Here is a 24,079-nt window from a genome sequence, read left to right on the forward strand (position 1 = left end):
CTTACCAAAGCTTATGCCTATTGGCCAAAAAAAAAAGAGAAGTTTCACTCCAGAGAAAATAAAGCATAATTAATTTAATTTCTCTAAGTTACAATATTTTTTTACCAGAGAAACCAAAAAAAAGAAAAGAGAAAGAAAAAGAAAAAGAAAGGTAAGCCTGCGTGAAAAGAAACACGTGGCAAAAGTAGAGACTATAACTAACGAACTCCGCCAACCGTCAAAACTAGAAGCACGAAATAGCTCACGCTGTGTCTTTCTAAACCCTTTCCCTCCTCTGCCCTGCTAATCAACCAAGTCCCAAGAAAACACATTTTCCTCACAAAAGTCCCATCTTTCCCCGGGAAAATGACGAGAAATATCAGCCTTCGTCCTTTACGTTCAGTCCGCAGTGCGTTTCTTTACGGTGTTTCCGCCCATATAATCTTTCTTGGCCTCCTCATCTGTTTCGGAAATTTTGTCTGCAGTTTCATCCAACGCCTGTCTCCCCAGCCCTTTCTGCCGGTACTCATTGCCTTCTCTTTTCGTCACTTTCTTCTACTTTATTTGCATATTTTCTTTCAACTAATTTTTTGATTAACTTTGCGCTGTTTTGAAGCTGGAGCCACTCCCAGAGACTGCAATCTTTCACTCTCCCGAGGTTTTCAAGCTGGATTATGCAGAGATGGAGAGACGTTTCAAGATCTTCCTGTACCCGGATGGAGACCCTAATATGTACTATCATACACCAAGGAGTCTTTCCGGCAAGTATACCAGTGAAGGGTATTTCTTTAAGAACATTAGAGAAAGTCGGTTTTTGACAAATGACCCTGAAAGTGCTCATCTCTTCTTCATTCCCATTTCCTGTCATAAAATGAGAGGCAAGGTAATTTTGATGTCTCTTTTGCGCTATTAGTTCCGATTCAAGAAAAGAATGCTTTCTTTTACATCTCTTTCTTTGGGCCTCACTCCTCACTGATGTCAATGTGCAGGGACTCTCTTATGAGAACATGACCAGAACCGTCCAGGAATATGTGGAAAGCTTGATGGTCAAGTACCCTTTCTGGAATAGAACTTTAGGTGCTGATCACTTTTTCGTGACTTGCCATGACATTGGCTTGAAGGCTACTGTAGGAGTTGCCCATCTTGTCAAGAATTCAATTCGAGTTGCGTGCACAAGTGGAGATGATGATGGATATATCCCACACAAGGACTTCCCTCTTCCTCAAATAGTGCAGCCATTTTCTCTTCCCGCTGCAAGATTTGACCCTGAGAATAGGTAACTCCAACTTTGCTATTACACGTGCTCTTGAAATTTGATTCTTCTGGAACATTCATTGACAATTGAAACCGAAATATTTAGTGCCTGGGGATTTCTTTTATTTAAGTGCTCTTGCATGGATAGAATCTGCTTTAACTAACTTCTCCAGTAGAACAAGGCTGTGACTTGCACACCACCATATCAATTTACCTCTAAAATTACATGAATACACTGGCTTATGGCTTATGTTGCAGGTATACATCAGGATTCTGGGCTGGCAGCAAGTCTGAGCTAAGACGTGAACTGGTTAGTGCTTGGCAGAATGACACAGAGCTTGACATTCAGAGCAATTATATGATTAATGTCTCACACCTAGAGAAGTTCAACACAGCTAAATTTTGCATGTGTCCTGGTTGGTCTGACGTCCATGGCTCACGTATAGCGCTCTCCATTCACCATGGATGTGTCCCTGGTAAGATCCTTAATTTTCTAACATGTTTCTTTATAAATGCTCCTTTCTCATTTTTTGCCTCCTTTCCTTAAATTTTCTATACATAGACCTTTCCTGGTTGATTTATTTTGCTTCATCTATTGTGATTGGCTTCCTAAGCTGTTTAATTCTCTTCTTCCTCCAGCTATTATGTCAGGTCACCATGATTTGCCATTCAATGATATTCTTGATTGGAGCAAGTTCTCAATAATAATCAAGGAAGATGAGGTTCAACAGATTAAGCACATTCTTGAGAGAATATCCTATGACAGATTCAAATCTCTGCATTACAATACTGTGCAGGTAACAAATGCGAATATCATAGAAAACTCTAATTATTTATTTTTTAAAATTTCAATGTGTTTGAAATTATAAAACGATGATTTACTAATTATTTTGGTATGGCTGCAAATCAGGTGCAGAGGCATCTACAGTGGAACTCACCTCCCATCAAATATGATGCATTTCATATGGTCATGTATCAGCTGTGGCAGCGCCGTCATGTTACCAAGTACCGAACGTATTGAATTACTAGACGATGTGCCTGGTACACTCACTCTAGTGCCTTCGAAGCCTTTTATTTTCGGATGATTGTACAATCCAAATTTTGGTCTTCTCCTTGTAAGGAGTAATCCTCCCATGTTCGAAAAATCATGACAAAGGCATAGCTGGATATGTCTGTCAAGTAATTGTGCCCCTGGGCCTGATTCAACAAGCTTGTCTTCCATTTTTCACCGCAACGATCCACCTCAAACTTTTAGCCTTACCATATCAAGTACCTAAATATCATAGGTTCCCTGCTGCCACTATGCACGTAACCATGAACTTCCGAAACAAGTAAAACTCCGGTGACATTGCCCTTGTACATCTCCGATTGAGTAATTGATGGCTCATCCTGCATTTTGTACCATTTACTTAATGCACATGAAATGCCTGTTGGATTTAAAACTTACAATTACATTCGCTTAACATGGAAGAGGCAGCAATGAGCAAGGCACAAAATATTATTCACATTATATGAAATAACAAAAAGCCCGCGTTAAGTCCAGCAGCTCACGTACAGGGGAATTCTATGTCTATAAACAAAACATCTCTGGAAATCTATTGTTAGTCAATACCAGTTCTGCTCGATCAAACATGTCATAAAAGAAACCTCCTCCACCTGGAAGATTGAACTTCACATACATATCGCAACATCTTAAGTCCCAGGCCACTCGGTCCCAATGTTGGTATCATCAATGTCCACCTGTAAGTTTTGTATTCATGAACTTGCAGAAGTAATAACATTTTTGGCTATTAAGCCCATCTGAAGTATATGGTTAGTCTCCTATATGGTTGATGCCAGGTTGCTAAAAAACCACTACCTGCTCATCAAAATGCGAAGGAATCTCAAAATCTGACCCAGAGGCATCGGCAAGCTCTTCCAGTGTTTCCTGCATGTCCTATTGCATGTAGACAAGCTTTCTTAGAGAGTAAAATATGCCTTTGAGAGCTACTCTTAAATGTTCTGCACCTAAGACTTTGAACCAAAAGAAGAAATAATAACTCTCCCTTACGCAATTACTTAAGAGAACACTATTATTAGTTAAACACCAGAGCTTCTTAAACAAATACTGGAATAAATTGTTTCTATCAAACCCAGTTCAATTTAATTGCTTGTGAACCAACAGAATACCTCATCATCAAGGTTGACTGAGGAATTCACCACTTGGATGGGAAAAGGATGTGAGTTTTCTGCAAATTCCTGCATATCAGTAGACAACATTTGGTAAATCAACAAAAGACAATCACTTGCAGACTGTAATTCTAGCTAATGAACTTGTGCAGCAAGAAGACAACATTACTATTGAGAAGTTCAATACACTAGGAGACACTTCTGTTATATTTGATAAAGGCTCATTATACAGAAGTGACTTCTTAAGCATCTCTATACAACAAGGTTCAAACAAGACCACATCTTTGCCAGCATGGCATATAATGAACTCAATTTGATTGTCACTACCCCAAAAATTCTTGGTACATCGACTTTGAAATATCATATGCCATTCAGAATCTGGCTTATAATTGGAAAATCACGAGATGAATCCCTCCCATCCATCCATTAATTGAATCTCACCTGCTCGTTTGATCTTATCAAATGATTTACAGAATCCAAATGCACTGGCTTGGTCTCTTCTGGGCTTCCCTGATGATAGAAAATGGAAAATTCCAAAAAGTCATGCCAGGATGAAGCATCAGTAGTCTGGGTTTCACAGTTAACATTGCTTCTATATATGAAAAAAGGTACATTAATGGCACAACAAAAATAAAACCTAACTAAAAAAAGTGCATAATGCTTAGTGTAAAAACAAACTCAGCACTTGCAAATTATCATGTTACATTCATGTTTGCCTAAACTGATCCAAGGAAATTGATACCTCCTCATCATCGTTGGCAAATGAATTTTCGGGTTCCATGGTTGAAGGCTTAGTATCAGTTGGAGTTTCCTGTGAGATAAAAAGACTTATTTCTGAAGTGAATAAAATGCTTTCCTGGTTCACAACTAGAGAAAAAAAAGCACTAATAACAACTGAGAATGAGATTGCTATAATTAAGTAAACACCCAATGGTAGTGAATAAAAACACATCAGCATCTCCATATACATACCGGCTCATTTGAATCAAAGTGAGCATTCCTCCCTCCTTTTCTAAGATCTTTAAGTGTTCCCTAGCAATCAAAAGACATAGTGAACAATATGGTATTATTATTATAGATACTAAAGCATCTACTGCCCTAGTAGGAATCTCAACATCAAGGAAGAACCAGGTTGATTACAAAATGAAGTTATCACGCCAAAGAGATTCAACAAGAAATTTGTCCAAATGCATATATTCCCCATTTTCTTCCATTATCAAAACTACCAATCAGCATCATGTAATTGCATATCAAGCGCACTCTCAGAGCCAAGATTAATCTCATAACCTTGGCCATACTTTTATCAGCCTGCTATTTCTATAAGACAATGTCATAATCCAATTAACCATGTTCAATCAATGGTAGGCATAGAGGTAGGCTAGCTTGTATTTAAAATAATCTAAATGAATGTTGTGTGCATTATAGATGTGAAGAAGGTAATAAAGCTGACTCCCAATAGAAAGGAAAACCAACCCCCAAATAATTCAAAATCTGATAATGACATTACCGTAGAAGGTTTTCAAGTAAGATTTGTCATAGAAGGTTGTCAAAGCTTGTAGCTACAAGTGTTACAACAGACTATAACCTAAACAACCAACAAAACTGGCAAAAGCCAGTAAACTTTAATAACAAAATTAAATTCAAGTTTGAATTTTCAACCATGCATAACTATGTCATCAAAAATTAATAATAAGCAACTGAAAAGTAAAGCTTCATACATAGCAATTTATGACTATTCTACACCTACCTTGTTTGCCCACATAAGGCCACAAGCATTGCAAAGTGTTCTAGGACCAGCTGGCCCCCTACGCATTGCTGGAGTTAGCTTCTCACTGATCCCACAATGATGACATCGACGCAAACTGAAAAGAAACGCAAAAACGCAGAACAAAAACCATACATGCCACCGTTAACACAATTCACATCAACAAGAAAGAAACAAGTAAGCTTCAAACTCACGCAGATTCAGGAGTGCCATCACTTTGATCCCAGCTTCCATCAGCTGAGTTGTAGCACTCCTTCAACGATGCAAACTGTCCATTCTTACGATGCATCCTAACAGACAAAAGCAAATTTGAAGTGCACTTACAAAACTGGGGAACAAACAATAAAAGTGCATTGGAGATGAGATAGTTCCTAATTTACCGGCTTAAGGAAAGCTTGCACACTTGTTGAATGCTACTGTAATCTTTATTTATTTATCTTCTTAGTACCTCATCTCCAGGGCATACAATTAACTATTTTAAGACAAAAGCAAATTTGAAGTGCGCTTACAAAACTGGGGAACAAACAATAGAAGTGCATTGGAGATGAGATAGTTCCTAATTTACCAGCTCAAGGAAAGCTTGCACACTTGTAGAATGCTACTATAATCTTTATTTATTTATCTTCTTAGTACCTCATCTCCAGAGCATACAATTAACTATTTAAGACCCTGAATCGAATTATTGGAAAAGCTTATCCCTACAGAATCCAACCTATCTGCTAAACCTATCAAAATAGAAGGTAACAAAACCTAAATGAATGTTCATGACAAATTCCCATTTTTAACTTATAAGTTTCCAAAGAGGCTTCAAAGAAAAAAATTCCAAAGAGGAAAAAAATATGGAAAATGTGTACCAATGATATCCTTAATAAAAATATATCAAGCATCAATGAGACCCGAAAGTTGAGATGTCAAGAGCAGCTTGATGAAGGATCATGAAGCTATTTTCTAACAGATAACAAGCATAACCAAGACTTGAAAGAAGAGACCTTGTCAATATGTCTTATAATTAAAGAGCAACAGCAGTAAGCTTTATCACATGAACAAGCTAAATTAGCTTATTTAATTTCTGATGACTAAAATCCCAGTTGAGTCTAAGAGCTACTTATCAACAAACACAACATACCTCTGAGCAACCTCTTTTCGGCAAGTATAACGAATTTTCTTTTCAAAGCATCTCTCATTCCTCTTTTCACGAAATCTTACTAGTGAGGCAATTCTTCGTGAAAGCTTTGAGTCTTGTGAAGAACCACCTACAACCTTGAACATATTGTAAGGAAATATTAACAACTGAAGGCATAGATTCAAATAAAAATTCACAGAGAGATGTTGTATGCATATAGGATACCTTGACCTTTTCTTGTAGTAGAAACTCAGAGCTGGGCACATTAGTTGATGCACCACGTCCTCCCAATAGTAACAAAACTGCTTGCACCTGGGAAAACAATGCCAGCAAATCAGTATATAAAGACCCAATTATTCAAGAGGGTTAAACTTATTTCCTTATGCTATTTCTAGTTGAAACAATGGTGGAAATCGTTTTGCATCATCTAATATATCCCCTTCCCCAACTAACAGGAAAAAAAAAAAACAAAAGAAAATGGACAAAAGCTTAAAGCCTCATATAATATAACTAGCCAGTTGGGCTGAGGTGAGCTGAGAAGTGAACATAAAAGTTAAAACGAAAATTCCCTTTTTATATGTTCAAAGTCAGGATAACCTATGAGGCACACAACACTGCCCTTAACACCAGTAAGAATTTTAATTACTGCTTATCCACAATTGTCATCCCCACCTCAGTAAGAAACAGATGATGTCAATCTCATTTACCCACCCCATTGCCATTAGTGGAATAGCGCATTTATATGCCATAAGTCCACCCAATGGAATGAAACCTTTTCCCTTCAAAACTGCAAGAAGTCCTGAACGTCTGATGAAAAAACAAAAACATGTAAACAATGACCAATAAAAGGCATGTACAACTAACCCTATATATATTATGTACATTCCAAGACTTTTGAAAGCAATCCCAAATCATTGCAAAGTCAGATATAGGATCTCCGTAAAAATTATTTAGATTGTGAACAATTAATCTTAAGCCTATAACCTCAGAAAAGGGGGCAATGTACATCATTACTGATTGGCATCATCTTAAGTGTAGTATAAATCATCAAAGCGATCACCAAAGACAAATACAAAACAAGCTCTCATGGTAAAATACAAAATCTCATCAGTTAATATGTAAAATGGCAATACCTAAACAAAAAAAAAAAAAAAAAAAACTAATCTCAACAGCAAAATTCCTACAGTTTGGCTGTATTTTATAACTCATACTAATTCACAATTCTCAACAGCTATCCTCCTCTACTTATAGTCAGGCAAGAGTAACAACACAAAGGTACTTATCAGCCTACCGTTTAACACTCCACATTTCCAAATAAAACAGTTGAATAAAAAAAAAAGTCCACATGCAACCAAACGATCAAAAGCCAGAAAAAAAAAAAAAAAACTCAAAACCTTTTCCGGAGTAACAGCAGGGAATACATAGACCTCGCCCTCGAATGCTATGGTTAGTTCACTGGTTCGAGTCGCTTGAACAAAGCCTCCAACTCCATTCCCATGGCTCACTGAACTCGCTACACCATTCATGACCAGCCTGTGAGGTCCGCTAAATTCTTCGCCCTCAAGTCCCCCATCATCATATTCATCTCCAAACGGTCTCGCTAGCAGTCCCCGCTGGTTCACCGTATCCATTGCTAGACCATCACACAACTAAAACCCCCACCCCCTCCTTCTCTTCTAGAACTTGCTAAAAAAAAAATCCTAAAACCCTAACCCTAAAAAATTGGATGAAAAAAATGGTAGGGAATTAAAAGAAGAAAGAGAGACGGAAGCAGCTTTGTTGAAGTGTAAATTTGGTTATTTGAATTAAACCCTAACAAATAATATAGAAAGAGAGTTTGTTTAAGTAGTAAGATACTGTAAGAAGCCAAAAACGGATAGAACAGCAAAGTATTAACAAATAAATAAGTATTTTAAATATCTGATCTGACGCTTGCACTACAGTTTTAATTACACGCATCAAAACTATGTGTTTCCTACAAGAGACTCCATTGAACTGCTTAATTAGGAAACTTGGAAAATTTCCACATTTCTCCTTTTCTTTTGTAATGTTGGTCCTGAGAGAAGAATAGATCGGGGCCGTTGGATGGTGGGGCTAGAAAGCGAAGAAATCTCACAGGAGCAGTGGGATTGGCGGGCGAGTCTTAGCCGTCGGAATGAGATCTGACGGTTGAAAGAGGTCGGTGATTTTGAAATATTGCACGTGAGGTTTCGTGGGGAATTGGGGATGGTTACTGTACCAAACCGTAAAGTGGAGTAACTGCACGAGAGTCGAGAGTGGAGAGAGAGCGGCCTTTTAATAAAATTATCCAAGAATTATGAGTGAAGGCATCAAATCCTTGGATTTTAACTTCCAACAAAGAAAGTTGTTTTCTTAGCAGCTGTACCATTTATGATAGCCGCCGAGACTATGATGCGAGGCAATGCAACCAATTTTTGGCCGGCCAAGGCAAGGTCGACACTAGATCCGTAGCCATTGTTATAATCATTTGCTAATGTCTTAAGGATTAATTATACGTGTTGTTGATTGTTAGTAGTACTAATTTATAACAATCAATGCTTCATAGTGTTCATTTAGGTTGTTAAAAAACACAATTAGAGAAGTGATTGTTAATAATCAAAGACCATGTTGAGTGAGAAAGTAACATTTCTCTTTCTTCAGTTAGGCAATTATGACACTCATAGCAACACCCACAATGCTCAGGTCCACCCAATTCTAATGTCAATTAATCAAACCCAAGTTGTTGCCCTGTGGGCTGAGCATCCATCATTGGGCAGAATTGAGAGGACACCAAAAAGGAAGAGCACCTAAAGCAGCCATTCTTTGGAATTGGGGCATTCAATGATGCAACTTTTGTATGAGAAGATAGGAAATTGTCAAAACATGCTGCTACTTTCAACTTTCAACATATATGGAAGGTAGGAACAACAATTGCTAATGTTAAAAGTGACACTTAAGTTTTGTTCTTCGTACTCCTAAGCTACACAAACTAATTAGGCTGCATCTAGCAATTTCACAATTATTTACATGATGATCCAAGGCAATGAGCCCATATATACACGTGTCAAACGAACTCAATTATTACAACAAAGTTTGACATCTGCCTTGAAACAGCAAGGAGCATAGCACTCACCAAAATGGAAGGAGCCTTTTTTACTCATCTTTCAGCAGAAACAGAGGAGTTATCTCCATTAGATGAAGATACAACATCTGTAGTCACAGTTACTGCCTCCGAGTCATTAGCTTCAGCATCGCTCTGATAAATAAACACCCATGAAGTATCAATGTAATCAGATACACACAAAACTCAGCAAATAACTCAAGGAAAACAATTAGTAAACCCACTATAATCAAAATTGTTTTATGAAGTCTGCAATACCTGCTCAGTAGGCTTTGCAGATGCATCCTGGATTGGTATAGTGGAAACCTTTGAAAGGTCTCTCAAAACACCCTGCAAACCAAAACTTCCCAAGTGAATGACCAAAAGATCACATGTGATTATTGAAGATTATAATTTTCTAAGAGCTAAGAATTATCCTCTGCAAGTTAATAAACTTCAGAAGACATGGTTTATTGCTATATCCTCTTCTGAATCTCATTAATCAAATTAAGATATGGTGGTGCCAGAAACATATTGACTGCAAGCAGAAAACTGATCTCAAGGTTATATCTTGTAAATTTTGATTTTATGCTTGTCCATTCCCATATGGAGCTTATGGAATCATTTTATTAGACTTCTATATTAAAGCATCAAACAAGATAAGGCTAAGGGTTAGTCTTGGGCTTTTGAAGAACTTTAAAGTTTGCTTGATTATGCACCCAAAAAGAGGATTTTTCATAAACTCCCATCTAAGAAACTGAAGACATGATGGCAAATCAAAATGTTGCATCTGTTGCTATAAGGGCAGGGATGGTCCATGGCTTTCCATCACAATAAGTTGTCAAGGAAGCAGCAACTCAATTATTCTCACCAACTCGATTATCTATAAGACTGTAAAAGGAAGTCTTTGATCTTTAGAAACATCAAAAGGTGATCATGGACAAAGGTAACTCAAACAAGATAGCACCTTATTTTGGTACTCAAGCTTATTTATGATGTTGTTTCCATATTTTGAATTCACCATCAATTCAAAGCCTAAGAATGAAGAAACTACTATTTTCACATCTGATCAAGTAACTGATTCATGAAGTAACAAATACCCACCATGTCTTTATTGAATGTCCATGAAATAACAAGTATAATTCTGGCTGATTTCCTGACCAATAAGTTTTCTTATATTTCTTACATACAAAGAATAAGTAATCCAAGACTTTAGTTTGCAGCACACAAGTAATTAATTTTGATAAAACTTAAAAGACTTGGAAAGAGCTAATTTGTCAAAATTTTAAAATTTGAAGGGTGAAACTACATTTGCTTGTAGCAGAAGGTTTCATCCACCTCAACTTTCAATTTTAAAATTTTTATAATCATAATTTCACATGTGGATTAAATATCTTCTGGACTAATTGAAAATAAGCTTCACATGATGATTATGGGTCATACTCATTGGGATATGCCTTAGCACTCAATCATAATCTTGTGTGATTAAATATCATTTTAATACAAAGAACACATATTTAACAAAAAGTAAGAGGACTGTCAATCATCTCACAGTATGCTCTCTTGAGTCTGCATGCAATTAAACGAGGAACAGACTTATGAACAACTCTTTCCTAGTTTCACGAACCTTATTTGCCCACTTGAGTCCGCATGCATTGCAGAGCGTCCTTGGACCGGTGGGTCCACGACGCATCATGGGAGTGGACTTAGAACTGATTCCACAGTGTGTACATCTACACAGAAAATTTATGTGAAATAATGACAAAAAAAGTAATGAAGAAAATAAACAGAAGGCCCTTTCAACGGTGAATGACAAACAAAATTATAGTAAAAACTTGAAACTAACATCTTAAAGTAAGGTGTAATGCCAATACAATGATAAATGAAAAGAAAGTTATTTGAAAAGCTACTCACGAAGTCTCTTCCATGCTCTCATCTTGTCCAGAACCTGGTGTCACACTCCAGCCTGAAGAGGCTGAGGCAACTTCATCAGAAATTGCCTTGGATGATGTGAACTGGCCCTTCTTACGCTGCATCCTGACAAACCACACCTAGCATGTTAAAAAGTGGCTAGAAGAACAAGCTCCAATTAAAGAATAATGAGGAAAAAGTGGAGGAACTGATCATTGGAATACCTGAGAGCCACTTCTTTCCGCACGGTATAGCGGATTTTCTTATCAAAGCACCGCTCTTTTCTCTTCTCTCGGAACCGGTTTAAAGAAGCAGCTCTCTGTGGTTGAATTGCCCTCCCAGGAAAGTCACCCAGACCCTAGGGAAATGCAATAAAAGAAGTTAAAATACAAAACAGAAGCTCCTTAGAAAATGTAGTAACAAGATAACTTGCATGTTTGATCTAACGCATACCCTTTGAGTAACAGGAACTGTCCCCAATGCAGGAATACCTGACGGAATTTCATATCCACCTAGAAGTAATAACACAGCCTGTACCTGTAAAAATCAAGCACAAAAAAACTCTGAAGTTCCTCTTGTTACTTCTTCATATCTGAAATTGCAAGTTCTAATAGCACTCACTTCAATTCTTCTATTACAGTTTAACATTCAAATACATCATTATTTTTACACAACGAATTAAAAGTCCAGGACAGTCTTACATCATAATCACCTAACATTGAACTGTACACTTGAATTTACATAACCAACCCATGACAAGTGAGAAAATGAGAGAGGTCCATGACTGGTGTAACTCTAATTAAGAATGTTACAATAAAACAGCCACAAGGCAACATCAAAATAAATGTAACTACCTGATCAACAAAACAAACAAAGCCAGATTCAATAACGATGATGACTAATACCGTAACACAGCCGTCTTCAATAAGCAGAACCCTTTTTGCACAAACCGGGGGCAAATTAAAAGCAATTGAAAAAAATTAATGGGAGCCCAGATAGTAAGTCTATTCTCTTCAACACGAAACATCTTTAATAAACAAATGCACAGCATACCAACCAGTTATGACTAAACCTGACTAGGAAAAAGAAACTTTATGTAAATTGGGGGGGAAAGAGGAAGACTTTTCTTCATTTGAGTGAAAAGAAATAATGCATAACCCACCACATTACTCTAAAGAAAATTGAGCAATTCACCATATAAACCAGGCATAGATGCAAAAACCAATCCTTTTCAGCTAAATTAGCATTTAAACACAAAAGGCCGCTACATAATTCGCCAAATTAACAAATAAACTCAGTAATTCACCAAATCAACCTATACCCAGATGCAAAAAGTAAAAACTTCAAAGAAAATTTAGCATTAAAAAAAAAAAAACCCGAACCTTATCAGGAGAAACAGAATCAAACACATAAACCTCTCCTTGAAACGAGAGGGTGAGCTGATCAGAGCCGCCATTACCGGGAACGACGGTCAAATCGGATCCTTGACCATAAATATTGGCATGAGAAGCTTCTTCCATGCCATTATTCATAACCGTAACAACGCCGCCTGTCTCTTGGTATCCAATCTGGGGGTTATCAACAGACTCTTCCCCTCCTCCACCGGTTCCGCCTGGAACGTCGTCGTCTTCTTCTTCAAGGTTTTGTTGCATGTTCATGGCACCTGAACCGTACATTGATGTTGGCTGGTGATTCGAATTTGCCATTTCTTTTGCATCGAATTTACCACAAATTACAACCAGAATATCTCCAAAAAGAAACGCAAGGGAACAAATTCTCAGAAAGGGAACAAAACTGTAGTTAAGAAAATTAATAATAACTTACTAATTAAAATTTTATAATGAAAAGAAATGTCTTAAAGTATTATTATTCTGGGTTAAGGAAATTATTATTTTATGTGAAGAATTCGGAGAAGGGATGGAATCAATGGAAGAAAGATTGGAGGAAGGAGGAGATGAGAGGGTCAAGAAAAGGCCCCTAGCAAATGAAGATATTTACGGTTGATGCCACTGCGAGTGGAAAGGCCACTCGCTAGATAAACGTTGGGGATTTTTAATTTTCCCAAAAAAAAAAAAAAAAGGTTGGGGATAGTGGGCTGACTGGGCTAAGGACACATTGACGTGAAATGCATACCCATTTTACGGTTTGGGACAAAATAGAAGGAAGCTTGAAAGGGTTTTGATAGAACAACCGACCGGTGTATGAAGGCTTTAAAAAGCGACACATGGCTCTATCATGACTTTTTTTTATAATAATTTCTTAAAAGCAATTGGGACCTTTTCAGCACAACTGGTCGTTAACGATGGGTCTAAATTGGGCTGAGATGAGAAAGAATCATTTGATCTGGTGGGATGTCTTTAGTTGTAGCGTAAGAGAGACTCCAGTCCACTTTCGACACGTGCAGTGTCGGGCACACGGGATGGACCCTCTGTGCACTAACCAAATCCTATCCAAAAGGAAACAAACCAAAATCAAATACAACAAAATTCATACCCTTGGTTATTGTATACAAAATTGACTTACAAAAGCATGGATACCTGAAAGACGTAAGCTCGTATAAGAGAACCACACACCAGACAGATAGCTGCTACTATTGTTTGGAAGAAACAAGTGAAGACAATGAACGTAGAAGAAGAGGTCGGGCGACTCAAGGAAGAAATCACAAGACTTGGCAAGATCCAACCTGATGGTTCCTACAAGGTTTCCTATCTGACTTTCTCCTTTTTCATTTCTGGGTTTTTTTTTTTTTTTTTGCTATTTCGACATCACATTCTTCTTTGATCTGGATCTTCAATGCTTTCCACCTCTTAGTTTGATTGATCCGTCTTTCCTGTATAGCTACGAAAATGAGATCTGTTTTTCGTTTTTCCATTCTAAGCTCTACGGTAGAGGGTATGACAGACTTATATAGAAAGTTCAAATTTAGATCAAAGATAGTATGTACCGGGGTGAATGTTACTGTTCATTTCCGGATGAACCATGGGAAGGAAAAGAAGGAGAAGCGTCTATTTACGTGATTAATACTGCAAAAGTTTTTGGGGGCCGAAAAACTGCTAAAGCATTTATTTGCCATATATGATGATGAAAATTCCAAGTAACAACTCTGTCTAGCTTATTACAAATTTCACTGTCCAGTCGTATCCTCCAAAGAATCACTACTCGGATCTTGAAACGCTTCTCCCTTGGCTGTTGTAGAATCAGTAGCAATCTTTGTTCTATTCAATCCCTTCTGCAAAGCCAATTAAATATAAATTTTTGTAGTTCATCTGGCTAAAAGGAATCTATACAACAACACATTGAAGAGAGCAAACCTGATTTCAATCAGCACTGGGGATCAATCTTCAGACAGCCTGTGCTAATGCATGAGTCGAATTTCTAACCCACTAAAATTTACATTCCCCACTTACCAGTTTCTTCTAAATTCAAGCAGATGTGCTTTGAAAATCGTATAGTAGGTAGTTTAACTTTATAAATATATAATATTCTTCTATTTACCTCCTGCTGAACATGATAAATGGCTGCTGCAAGACACCTCCATAGATTCACGGGCCCAGTCATATCAAATTTGCATTCTGAGTTTTCTTCGAAATTAGCAAATTTGGAGAAATCTTTGGGTTGGGTAGAGATTAGGTTACGGTAAATTCTTATGAATATCTTTGTGGTGACATTAACACAAGTTTCGTTTTCCTCCATTTTGCCTGGCAAATGCTAGTATTGTCTATTTTGTTCTTAACTGGCTATTTTAAAGCACGTTGTATAAGAAAAATTGTGCCTTGCGATTTTGGGATTATCTTTTTCATGAATAAGAGTGGATGCTTTTATGTGAATTATGTGAAAGCTAGAAGGCATTAGCTTTAACACCAATGCCTTAATTCAATGATAATTTAAGCTTTTTTTAATTATTGTTTTTGCTAATTGAATCTTATGATTTGCTTTTTGATTCTTACAACTGTTAAAGAATAAAACAATTGTGAATGTAAAAAAACCAAAATTATATTTGAGAAGTAAATGACTAAAAAAGTAACACACATTCAAAATCATATAGAATATCAAGAGTTTTCTTGTCCTTGAAATTTCCAATTACCACTTTGCAGTTTGTACTTTCTCCTTTTTAAGCATCTCATAGATCCGCATGGTTTTCCAGAATTACATACTAGATTATAGGGTAGGTTTTTTTTTTCCCTTTTTGAGTAATAGAACCAATATTATATCATCGTACTTGAAATTAATTATCAAATGCAAGTGAATAGAAGTTATAGCTAATATGAAACATGCTAATACAAAAAGTGGTAGAAGGTACCCTTTCAATTTGTATACTCAGTATGGAGCAAATGCATATTGTAAATCATATGAAACTGCACTTACAATATTGGATTGTCCTTGATAGTACTTTGTCATTCCATATTTTGTGCACCCACGTTGCTATAATCTACTTTTGCAGTATAACCATATCAAAACTTTTGTTGTTTCATGTGTTAAAGGTCACGTTTGGAGTGCTATTTAATGATGATAGGTGTGCAAACATCTTTGAAGCATTAGTTGGGACACTAAGAGCAGCAAAGAAACGTAAAGTTCTTACATATGATGGTGAACTACTGCTCCAAGGAGTTCATGACAATGTGGAAATCACACTCAAAGCAATACCACCACCAGCAACTGCAGCCAGCAGCGGCAACTGATGCAGTTCTAAAGAAATAAATGAACTTATAATTCCAGCAAAGTTGCTATTCAATATACTATTTCAATGTTAATTGAGCTTTAAATCTTGGTTAAGTATAACACTACTTTTGGAAACTCTTTGCATGATAAATTTTCCCAGAGTGAGCCAACGGGTATACTACACCCAGAGATGTATATGTTCTCTTACAATATATTGAAACCGGATACAGGGTTGTCTTCATATATTAGCTTTCATTGGCATACACTACATGCATTTATTGGATAATTATAAACTATAAAGAAAGAAGAAAAAGAACAAGATGAGACAAAAAAAAAAAAAAAAAGAGCAAAGAAATGAAATTGCTTTGAGTAAATATTCTAGAAGGGTTAAATGTCAAAACTTAGACTTCTAATTCAGGAATATCATATTCAAACCTTAGGAAAAAGTGTGAGGGTTGACATGAAAATAAACAACCTCTGAAGAACCTCTGAATTAGGTAATCAACTCTTTTTTTTCTGGGCCAAGTAGCTCAAGACTCGGTGAAGTTGCATATATAACAAAAAGAAAAGTTAAAAAGCATTATAAAATAGACAAAAGACAATTGTGATATGTATGATAAAAAGATGAAAGGAGTTGACGGCCGCTTAACATACAATTGAATTATTTTAAGACAAAGAACACATTGGAGTGAGGTTACTTAGAAGACCAACATAATTTGTTGGTACAGTCGACTAAAGCCACAGAGAGGGGAGTTTGAATCTTGAATTTCAATCCTCTACTAGAGAGAAGTGCCATTCTATAAAGTATAGATGCTCCTTTTTTTAGCATGGCATTTCAAATTCAGCCTGGAAGCATATCTTCCCAACTAAAGTTGTACAAGCAAATCTTCATACATCTGAACAGAGCTCTCAACTTAGAGATGAAATTTAACTTACCAAAAACTTGGAAATATCAGCCATAAAGCATGCTCAAAGACTGCACCCGAACACTTGGCTCATTGGTTGGTGCATAATCCCCCTGCCTAAAATGCAAGGTTCGAATCCCCCCTTCCCCAATTATAAAAGAAAAAAAAAAAAAAAACATGCTCAAAGAGTAGAAAATCTCTACTCTGAATATTTTCTGCTTGAGTCTTTTTTAAAATTTAAATAAAGAAAAAACATTCCGGCTGATACTATATTAATGTAGGATTAATATGTGCATCTATTTTCGACTATACAGTTTTATGACAAACTTACATGAGGAAAATCTAAGAACGTGTATGAGTTCTCTTCCTTTAGTCTTGTTTTTTGATTATCCCCATCCCCACACCCAAACTGCAAGAGCCATATGTTCATTTGAATTGTTTTAGTGACGCCTACCTTTAGGCTGACTAGATGCTATAGGGTGGCAAGAGCCATGCCCAAGATAAGGAAAGTCACTGAAAGTGACACAGAGCTGTCCCATATCCCTCAACACCAGCCCAACTAACCATAAAACCCATAGCTTCTTATGAAGGGCTAGATGAATAGAACTAGTCTACACTGTCTGGAATACAAATAACCAATGAAGAAATAGGCAATGGTTTCAAGTTTTCTTCTCCTTTTGTGGAAAATATTAGGTTTAAATGGAAGATATCATCGTGATTGGCAAGTGAGGATGAATTGCTCAGGGGAATATCATAACTGTCAAAACTAGTAACTTTCAATTTGATGGTTCTGGGTTCAAATCTTGGAAAAGAAGAGTGGGTTTGTGGGAGAGAGTTACCACTAATTGTGTAAATACAAAGCTTAGTGAACCTCCACAGCTACCGAAATGAACATTAAAAAGTGTTATAAGAGAGACAGATAATTCTAATTGTAATATATTTTAAAAAAGTAAATAGGCAAAGAGAAGAAAAATAGGAGTTACAACTTTCAGCAAAAATTTGAATTACTTGAAAACAGAGAGAGGGGGCGAGAGAGAGAAGGAATAATAGATATTAAATTACCTGAGCACCAACTTATTGTTTTAGTACAATTGGACAACTTCATCGGGTATGGGGAATTTGAACCTCCACTAGAAAGGATGTGCCATTCTATGATATATGAACATAGATGTTCACTTACACATACATTCTGAATTCTGCCTCATCTTCTAGACTAAAATTGTACTAATGATGGATAAATTTTCCATATATATCTTCGCCAATCTCTAAACTTAGAGCAGAATATTATTTTATCAAAAACTTGAAAGAATTAATTGTAGAACAAATTGTTCAAAAACATTTACTCTGAATATTCTCTGCTAAAGTTATATATATTCCAGCTGGTTCTTTATTGAGAATTGGTGAAAGAATTTATTTTCAACTAAAAAATTTCATATCAAACTTACAAGAGTACAATCTAAGAATGTGCCAGTTCTCTCCTTCAGAGGGGTTATATCATACATATCCATCTTGCACCAAATTGTTAGTGAAGATCCATTTGGAGTGTACTTGTGATGCTGAATTTAGGCTCACTAAGATGCCATAAGGTAGCAAGAACCAGGCAATAAGGACTAAGAGAATGAAAATAACAACAGAGGCCCATGACCTCATCACTAGCCCAACTAACCATAATAAAATAATTTATTATCAATGGTTAAAAAATAAACCCAAAACCAGGCAAGAAAATAAGTAAAAAACTCAAAACATTGACGTCCATAAGGCATTTACTACAAAACATTTGGTAAATGATTAGAGCCTAAATTATTGTTGCCAAAGAACAGGGCTTGCATAGATGGCTAGACTAGTGTACACTGTTTGAAAAAGAATAAAAAAAAAAAAGACGAAGAAAAGCAACTAAATAGGCAACAGCTTCAAGTTTTACTTCTCCTTTTGTGAAAACATTAGGTTTAAATGAAAGATTTCAACGTGATGGACCAGTGAGGATGAAAGCTTGAAGGAGGCTCTGAGCCGCCTGGGTTTGATCAGGTGTCCCAGATATGACAACAATCCTGTCACTTGTTCCTATTTGAGGTTCATGCACTATGACCTTGGCACCAGAGATCTGATTGAAGAACACCAGAGGAAAAGTTGATGTTGATTTAAGATCAGATATCTCATAAATATTATATGTTGACAGCAATATGGTATCATAGTTTTTGTTACGAAATATTTATTCATTCTCTCTTATTAATTTTTAGGTGTGAACAAACTGCTAACTCAAGAAGGTGTAAGAAATTCAGTGAAAGCTTTCAAACAAATTGAGATCAGATATTCCAAAATATTTAGTTGTAAAATTTCAAGGCAAAAGGCTTGTTGCCAACTGTTATACAAGAGGCTTTTGAACAGATTATTTTCAGTAATGATGTCAGAGTATGTTCTTCAATAGTGGCATGGTTGCAACATCAGTAATGATATTCAAAAAGGGTTTTAACTTTTTCAATTGTTAAAGCAGGATGGATTTGTGAAAAACACACTTTAAGGAATGACTTTTAGGACTTTCATTACTTTCTTTAAGCAATGACTTTTAGGACTTTCTTTACAGTTGACTTGAAGATATATGTCCACCTAGGAATTTTATCAAATGGATGTGGTGATGTCATTTTAATTTCGATTGCCTTTTCAGTCTCAGATTCTTGTGGTTTGATTTATGGTTTTTAGGTAGTGTTATCTAGGTTCTTCATTAAGTTCTATTGAGAATTGAGTTGTCTAAATGGTGCTTGTATAATGCTCTGTAAAATAGGAGCAGCCACACACTCCCAGAACTGCTCTAACCTACTAAATATAATTCCAAACATTTTTTTTAAAGCAACGCCAATAAAAGAATACACCAAGAATATAATAAAAAAATTTGCATGTTACCTCTCTCAACCGAGACAGATTGCGACCATTCTCCCCATAAACAGAGTCAATAACATTCTCAGGAACTCTAATCTCTACAGTTGTATTTGTCACAATAGCAGATCTGTTTCCACTGCAAAAATGAGATGAAAGGGTCATTAACTATGATAATATCATTTAAAATGTTTTCCTGCTACACATTCCCCTCTCCCAATTTTATTTGGCCCATATAACACCATTAAGTAAAGCATTAAAAAACTACACCAATCATCAAAATCAATCACTTTTAAGTTCAAACTTCTAAGTAAAAAAAAAAAAGGGGGGGACGGGGAAGATTACTTAGCAGTTAACATGTTAAATCATGATTTCAATAAATTATGCTTTATGAACACTCATTGCAGGGTGCATTTGTATATGTTAAAACACAAATTTTGTAGTATGCTACCAACCTGCCAAGTTCAAATCCACCTCTAAGAGAAGTCAATCCTCTGCCGATATCTGTGGTGCTCCTTGGATTCAGTACATTACCTGTCTGCAATTAAACCCAGCCACAGGTAAGTAAAAAGGTGCAACAATTTGATTCCAGTGTGTATTTTTTCTGTTCCTGAGTGAGACTAAGGTGCATGCATGTACATGTCCTATCTGAGAGAAAAAGAGAGTAAAGAAGGTACCTCTGATGTCCATAACCCTGGTGAATGAGGGCAATCTAAACTACGGGAAAGTCCAAAGGAATCCGTACTATTCGGTGCCAATGTCGTATGCCGACTAAGATTATAAGAAACACCACTTGATACTTGCAGCCCAAGAGGGGCAGTGTCCATCAATCTTTCATAAGGACTGGTCTCAGTTAAAACAGCAGAACTACTTTTTGCTCCAGCATTCTTCAGTGTGCTAGAAAATAGGTTATCTCGTAGTCTACCAGTAACATGATATATAGCATCTTTCACATTCAAATACCCTCCTGAAATCTGTGAAACAAAAACTAACAATAAGCAAATCATGCCTTACGAAAAACCAGGCTGATATAACTTTTGGAAAATCACTCATAATCAAGCATGATAATAGATTAAGCTACAATGTATCTGCAGAAAGAAATATACGCAGATCTTTCCTCAGCCAGAATCAGCATATGATGGAACAGCTGGGAATTATATTAGCTGAACTCAAAACAGTCATATCATGGAACAGTAATGGTGGGGCAACCTAAGGTATAAAAAGATCATAATGTCATAATTTTGTTTGAACTTTAACCTCTGAAATATTAGAATCATTTGTCCATATTTCTAGGAGATAACTCTTTGATTGAAAATCAGGGATGTTTACTACTTCTCCACAACACTGTAAGATTTTTACAAACATAATCAAAGAAAGTTCCAGCGCACCTGCACCACTTGGTCATTTTCAGTGACACACTTAGGGACCTGGTCAGATCCCAAAATTCGAATGCCGGTACCAGTCACTTTACGCATTTCAGAAATTATTGCACCTCCTTTTCCCAACAGACAGCCAACTTGGCCTGATGGAACTACAAGCCGAGCTGTGACATTTGAACCCTTACCTGAGCCTGAATCTAGCCCTTTTTCAATTGACGCCTCCAAAGCTCTTACAAAAACAAGCACAACAGCCTTTTGTGCTGGAGAATACTGTGATTCTGGGTTCTACAGGACATCAAGTCAATAAATGTCTATCAAGAACACAAACACCACAATCTAAATACAAGAAAAATGTCATAAAAGATAACAACCTGACTGACCTCTGATGCAGTAACAGTTACCAACCGTTCATCACAATCAGTGAGTGTAGGTCCAATGGTAATAGTAGTTCCTGTATCACTTTGAAGAGCCTTAATGATTGCACCTCCCTTTCCAATAACACCCCCAACCCTATCACTGGAGCAAAGAATTTTAAAAACCACTTCATGCTGCAATGTTTTTGTATCCAATGGAGAAGCATTCTCGGACTCTAGAGACAAAGGATGAACTCTGGTGGCATAACTGATGGAGCTACTGGATATAGTAGGCATCAGGGAACTACGCTGTGAAAGATGATCTATATTCAGATCAGGTAAAGCCTCCTGAGAAACAACATCAATAGGTCTACGCAAGGAGCCCTGTGGAACAACATCAATATGTCTACGCAAGGAGCCCTGTGGAACAACATCAATAGGTCTGTGCAATGGCTCCTGTGGAACAACCTCAATAGGTCTGTGCAAAGTCTCCTGGGGAAGTACCTCAATAGCTCTGCGCAAAGTCTCCTGAGGAAGTAAGTCAATAGGCCTGTACAAAGTGTCCTGGGGAAATAAGTCAATAGGCCTTCGCAAAGTCTCCTGAGGAAGTAACTCAATAGGTTTATGCCAAGCCTCTGAAGGAACTGATTCAATGATCCTGTTTTCAGTTATCCTTGTTTTATTGACAGGAGGGCAATCTTGGAGGCGATGTGAGACAGCAACAAGCGCTTTCTTTACAGCTAAAACACCTCCTTCAATCTGCAGAATACTCACAAGGGAAGAAGAAATAATGTTTCCACTTAAGTATAACAAAAAGAATAAACTTTCAAAAACAAAAAAGTATAACAAAAAGGAAAAAGGAAAGCTTTACGAAAATGAGAAGGTTTGGCGACACTAGTTACACTATATAGAAACTTTCAACCAAAATTCCAATTTCAACAATAATTCTATGTCCCATTTACATGAGGAAAATCAATTTCCCCTACAGAATTTGCACCAAATTTTCTTCCCTTATTGTTTGCTAACAACCACCCTTACTGGGCACTTATTAAGGTGCTGTTTATGGAAATATTTTGATATTAAATGCCACTGGTTGATCGTTAACTAGTGGCAGGAGCTACTTATGGAAATACATTATTATTAACGCTGGGTGATTGTTAATGCAATGATTTTCCATACATTGACGGAAGAGAATTCCTTAAAAAATAACCATAACCAAATAAACTAAAACCGCCTAAAAGCAGTTAACAACTATACATTCCAAGTTTGCCAAGTTAGAAATTTGTTCATTAGCCACTTAATCAAGAATCTAATTGCCACAATGGACAAAAAAAAAAGCAACTTTTCAAACATAAAATGTAAAAAATTCCTAAGACCAGAAACCCTAATTTAAGAACTCCCAACACAAACCTCTTACCTCCACAATCTCCTCCGTGGGGCTGGCACAAGCCGGTAGCTTATCCGTCAAAACCCTAATTTTGGTCCCAGTATCTTCCCTTATCTTCTCCACTACCTTACCTCCTTTCCCTATCACGCTCCCAACGTGCTTAACCTCCGCCAATAACCGACAAGAAACCATCACCAAGGCCACTCCATCGCTCTCCGCCGCCACCTCCAGAATCCTCTCGAACACTCTCACTAACGCCTCCTGCGCCTTGGACACATCGATTTCCTCAACGCTACTACCGTAACCATTGCCAAGGCTACCATAATTCAGTACAATCTTGGTATTAACAGCATTCGGGCCTATGACGGTAATAACCCGGTCCGGGCTTTCAGCCGGGGCATCCTCAATTCGGATCTTGGAACCGGTAGCCTGTTGCAGTTGCTTGATGACACTGCCTGACTTGCCGATGACGCCACCGACACGGGACACGTGGCAGAGGAGACGGAAGGCAACGTGACCAGGGGGGACAGGGAGAGGAGTAGCCGGAGGCTTGGAACGCTTGGAGGGGCCGTTCGAAGAAGGGGTCGCGTCGGGCATGGCTCGCTTTGTTGGTATAGAGAGGAAGGTGCTGCCCATAGCAAATTCAGTTGAAGCGATTAAAACTCAAGAAAGTCAAAAACGCTCTCTCCCTTTATACATATAATGGGTTAATTAATTAATCAATTGTTTGATTGATTTGTGAACAAATCAATACTAGCATCCGCGTTTTGCCTCTCTGAGAAGAAGTTGAAGAGAAAAAAAGGAGAGAGAGAGGGTTTTGGAGCTTGTTCCTATAGTACACTGAAAATTGAGATTTTTGAAAGCAAGGAGGCAGCCTTGGCCCAGGGGCCAGCTGAGAAAACTCAGTTATACGCTGTCGTTTTAAGGTGACATGTTTGGTTTCATGGGAATGGATCCAACGGTGAATATGAGCTGAAGAGGTTTTCCAATTCCAACGCGTTTTTCTTTTCCATTTTTCCTCGTCGTGCTTTTGTGGTACTAGCAGATTTTTACCATGTATTTGCGTGCTCCTACCTGTACAGTATTTTATACCCTTGTTGAAGGATTTATACCTTTCCTATCTGTGCGTCACACGTGAGAATAAATAAATACATTATTATTATTATTATTATAAACATATAGGAATTATGCAAATAGTACTTTTTTTACCGAAAAATAAAAAAA

General features: G+C 37.1%; 5 protein-coding genes across 10 annotated transcripts; 2 read left to right on the forward strand and 3 right to left on the reverse strand.

Annotated features, from left to right (window-relative positions):
* The first annotated feature begins 237 nt into the window (after window positions 1-237).
* On the forward strand, window positions 238-2,500 carry LOC18608192 (putative glycosyltransferase At5g20260). Its single transcript, XM_007042753.3, has 6 exons — window positions 238-501; window positions 596-862; window positions 969-1,255; window positions 1,492-1,709; window positions 1,873-2,030; window positions 2,144-2,500. The coding sequence occupies exons 1-6, from the start codon at window positions 346-348 to the stop codon at window positions 2,252-2,254; spliced, it is 1,197 nt and encodes a 398-aa protein (XP_007042815.2). The 5' UTR covers window positions 238-345; the 3' UTR covers window positions 2,255-2,500.
* On the reverse strand, window positions 2,119-8,308 carry LOC18608193 (GATA transcription factor 24-like). 4 transcript variants are annotated; one of them, XR_016024514.1, is made up of 12 exons: window positions 7,685-8,307; window positions 6,516-6,602; window positions 6,294-6,427; window positions 5,362-5,457; window positions 5,150-5,264; window positions 4,375-4,434; window positions 4,145-4,213; window positions 3,844-3,912; window positions 3,403-3,471; window positions 3,092-3,169; window positions 2,846-2,973; window positions 2,119-2,622 (listed from the first exon to the last, which is right to left on the reverse strand). XR_016024514.1 is itself a non-coding variant. In XM_018115488.2 (12 exons), exons 2-12 carry the CDS (start codon window positions 7,026-7,028, stop codon window positions 2,926-2,928), a joined length of 852 nt encoding a protein of 283 aa, XP_017970977.1. In that variant the 5' UTR covers window positions 7,029-7,097; window positions 7,685-7,827; the 3' UTR covers window positions 2,714-2,925. The 4 variants fall into 4 exon arrangements, 3 of the variants coding, with proteins under 3 accessions (XP_017970977.1, XP_017970974.1, XP_007042819.1); XM_018115488.2 differs by lacking the exon at window positions 2,119-2,622 and adding an exon at window positions 7,002-7,097 and having other exon boundaries at window positions 2,714-2,973; window positions 7,685-7,827; XM_018115485.2 differs by lacking the exon at window positions 2,119-2,622 and having other exon boundaries at window positions 2,714-2,973.
* An 855-nt stretch (window positions 8,309-9,163) lies between these two features.
* On the reverse strand, window positions 9,164-13,007 carry LOC18608194 (GATA transcription factor 28-like). Its single transcript, XM_007042758.3, has 7 exons — window positions 12,684-13,007; window positions 11,755-11,838; window positions 11,526-11,659; window positions 11,305-11,427; window positions 11,018-11,123; window positions 9,670-9,741; window positions 9,164-9,546 (listed from the first exon to the last, which is right to left on the reverse strand). The coding sequence occupies exons 1-7, from the start codon at window positions 13,005-13,007 to the stop codon at window positions 9,448-9,450; spliced, it is 942 nt and encodes a 313-aa protein (XP_007042820.1). The 3' UTR covers window positions 9,164-9,447.
* On the reverse strand, window positions 12,943-23,743 carry HEN4 (RNA-binding KH domain-containing protein). Of its 3 annotated transcripts, none has more exons than XM_088803292.1 (8): window positions 22,886-23,738; window positions 21,487-22,227; window positions 21,125-21,400; window positions 20,414-20,710; window positions 20,192-20,274; window positions 19,764-19,875; window positions 14,613-18,966; window positions 14,353-14,530 (listed from the first exon to the last, which is right to left on the reverse strand). In XM_088803292.1, exons 1-7 carry the CDS (start codon window positions 23,489-23,491, stop codon window positions 18,826-18,828), a joined length of 2,256 nt encoding a protein of 751 aa, XP_088659418.1. In that variant the 5' UTR covers window positions 23,492-23,738; the 3' UTR covers window positions 14,353-14,530; window positions 14,613-18,825. The 3 variants fall into 3 exon arrangements, with proteins under 3 accessions (XP_017970904.1, XP_088659418.1, XP_007042822.1); XM_007042760.3 differs by having other exon boundaries at window positions 21,496-22,227; window positions 22,886-23,737; XM_018115415.2 differs by lacking the exon at window positions 14,613-18,966 and having other exon boundaries at window positions 12,943-14,530; window positions 22,886-23,743.
* LOC18608195 (costars family protein) lies at window positions 13,867-16,201 on the forward strand. The gene is made up of 2 exons (XM_007042759.3): window positions 13,867-14,001; window positions 15,783-16,201. Exons 1-2 carry the CDS (start codon window positions 13,921-13,923, stop codon window positions 15,978-15,980), a joined length of 279 nt encoding a protein of 92 aa, XP_007042821.1. The 5' UTR covers window positions 13,867-13,920; the 3' UTR covers window positions 15,981-16,201.
* Window positions 23,744-24,079: the final 336 nt, after the last annotated feature.

This window comes from Theobroma cacao, chromosome 2 (genome assembly GCF_053813885.1).
Source record: "Theobroma cacao isolate CCN51 chromosome 2, ASM5381388v1, whole genome shotgun sequence".
Taxonomy (NCBI): Eukaryota; Viridiplantae; Streptophyta; class Magnoliopsida; order Malvales; family Malvaceae; genus Theobroma; species Theobroma cacao.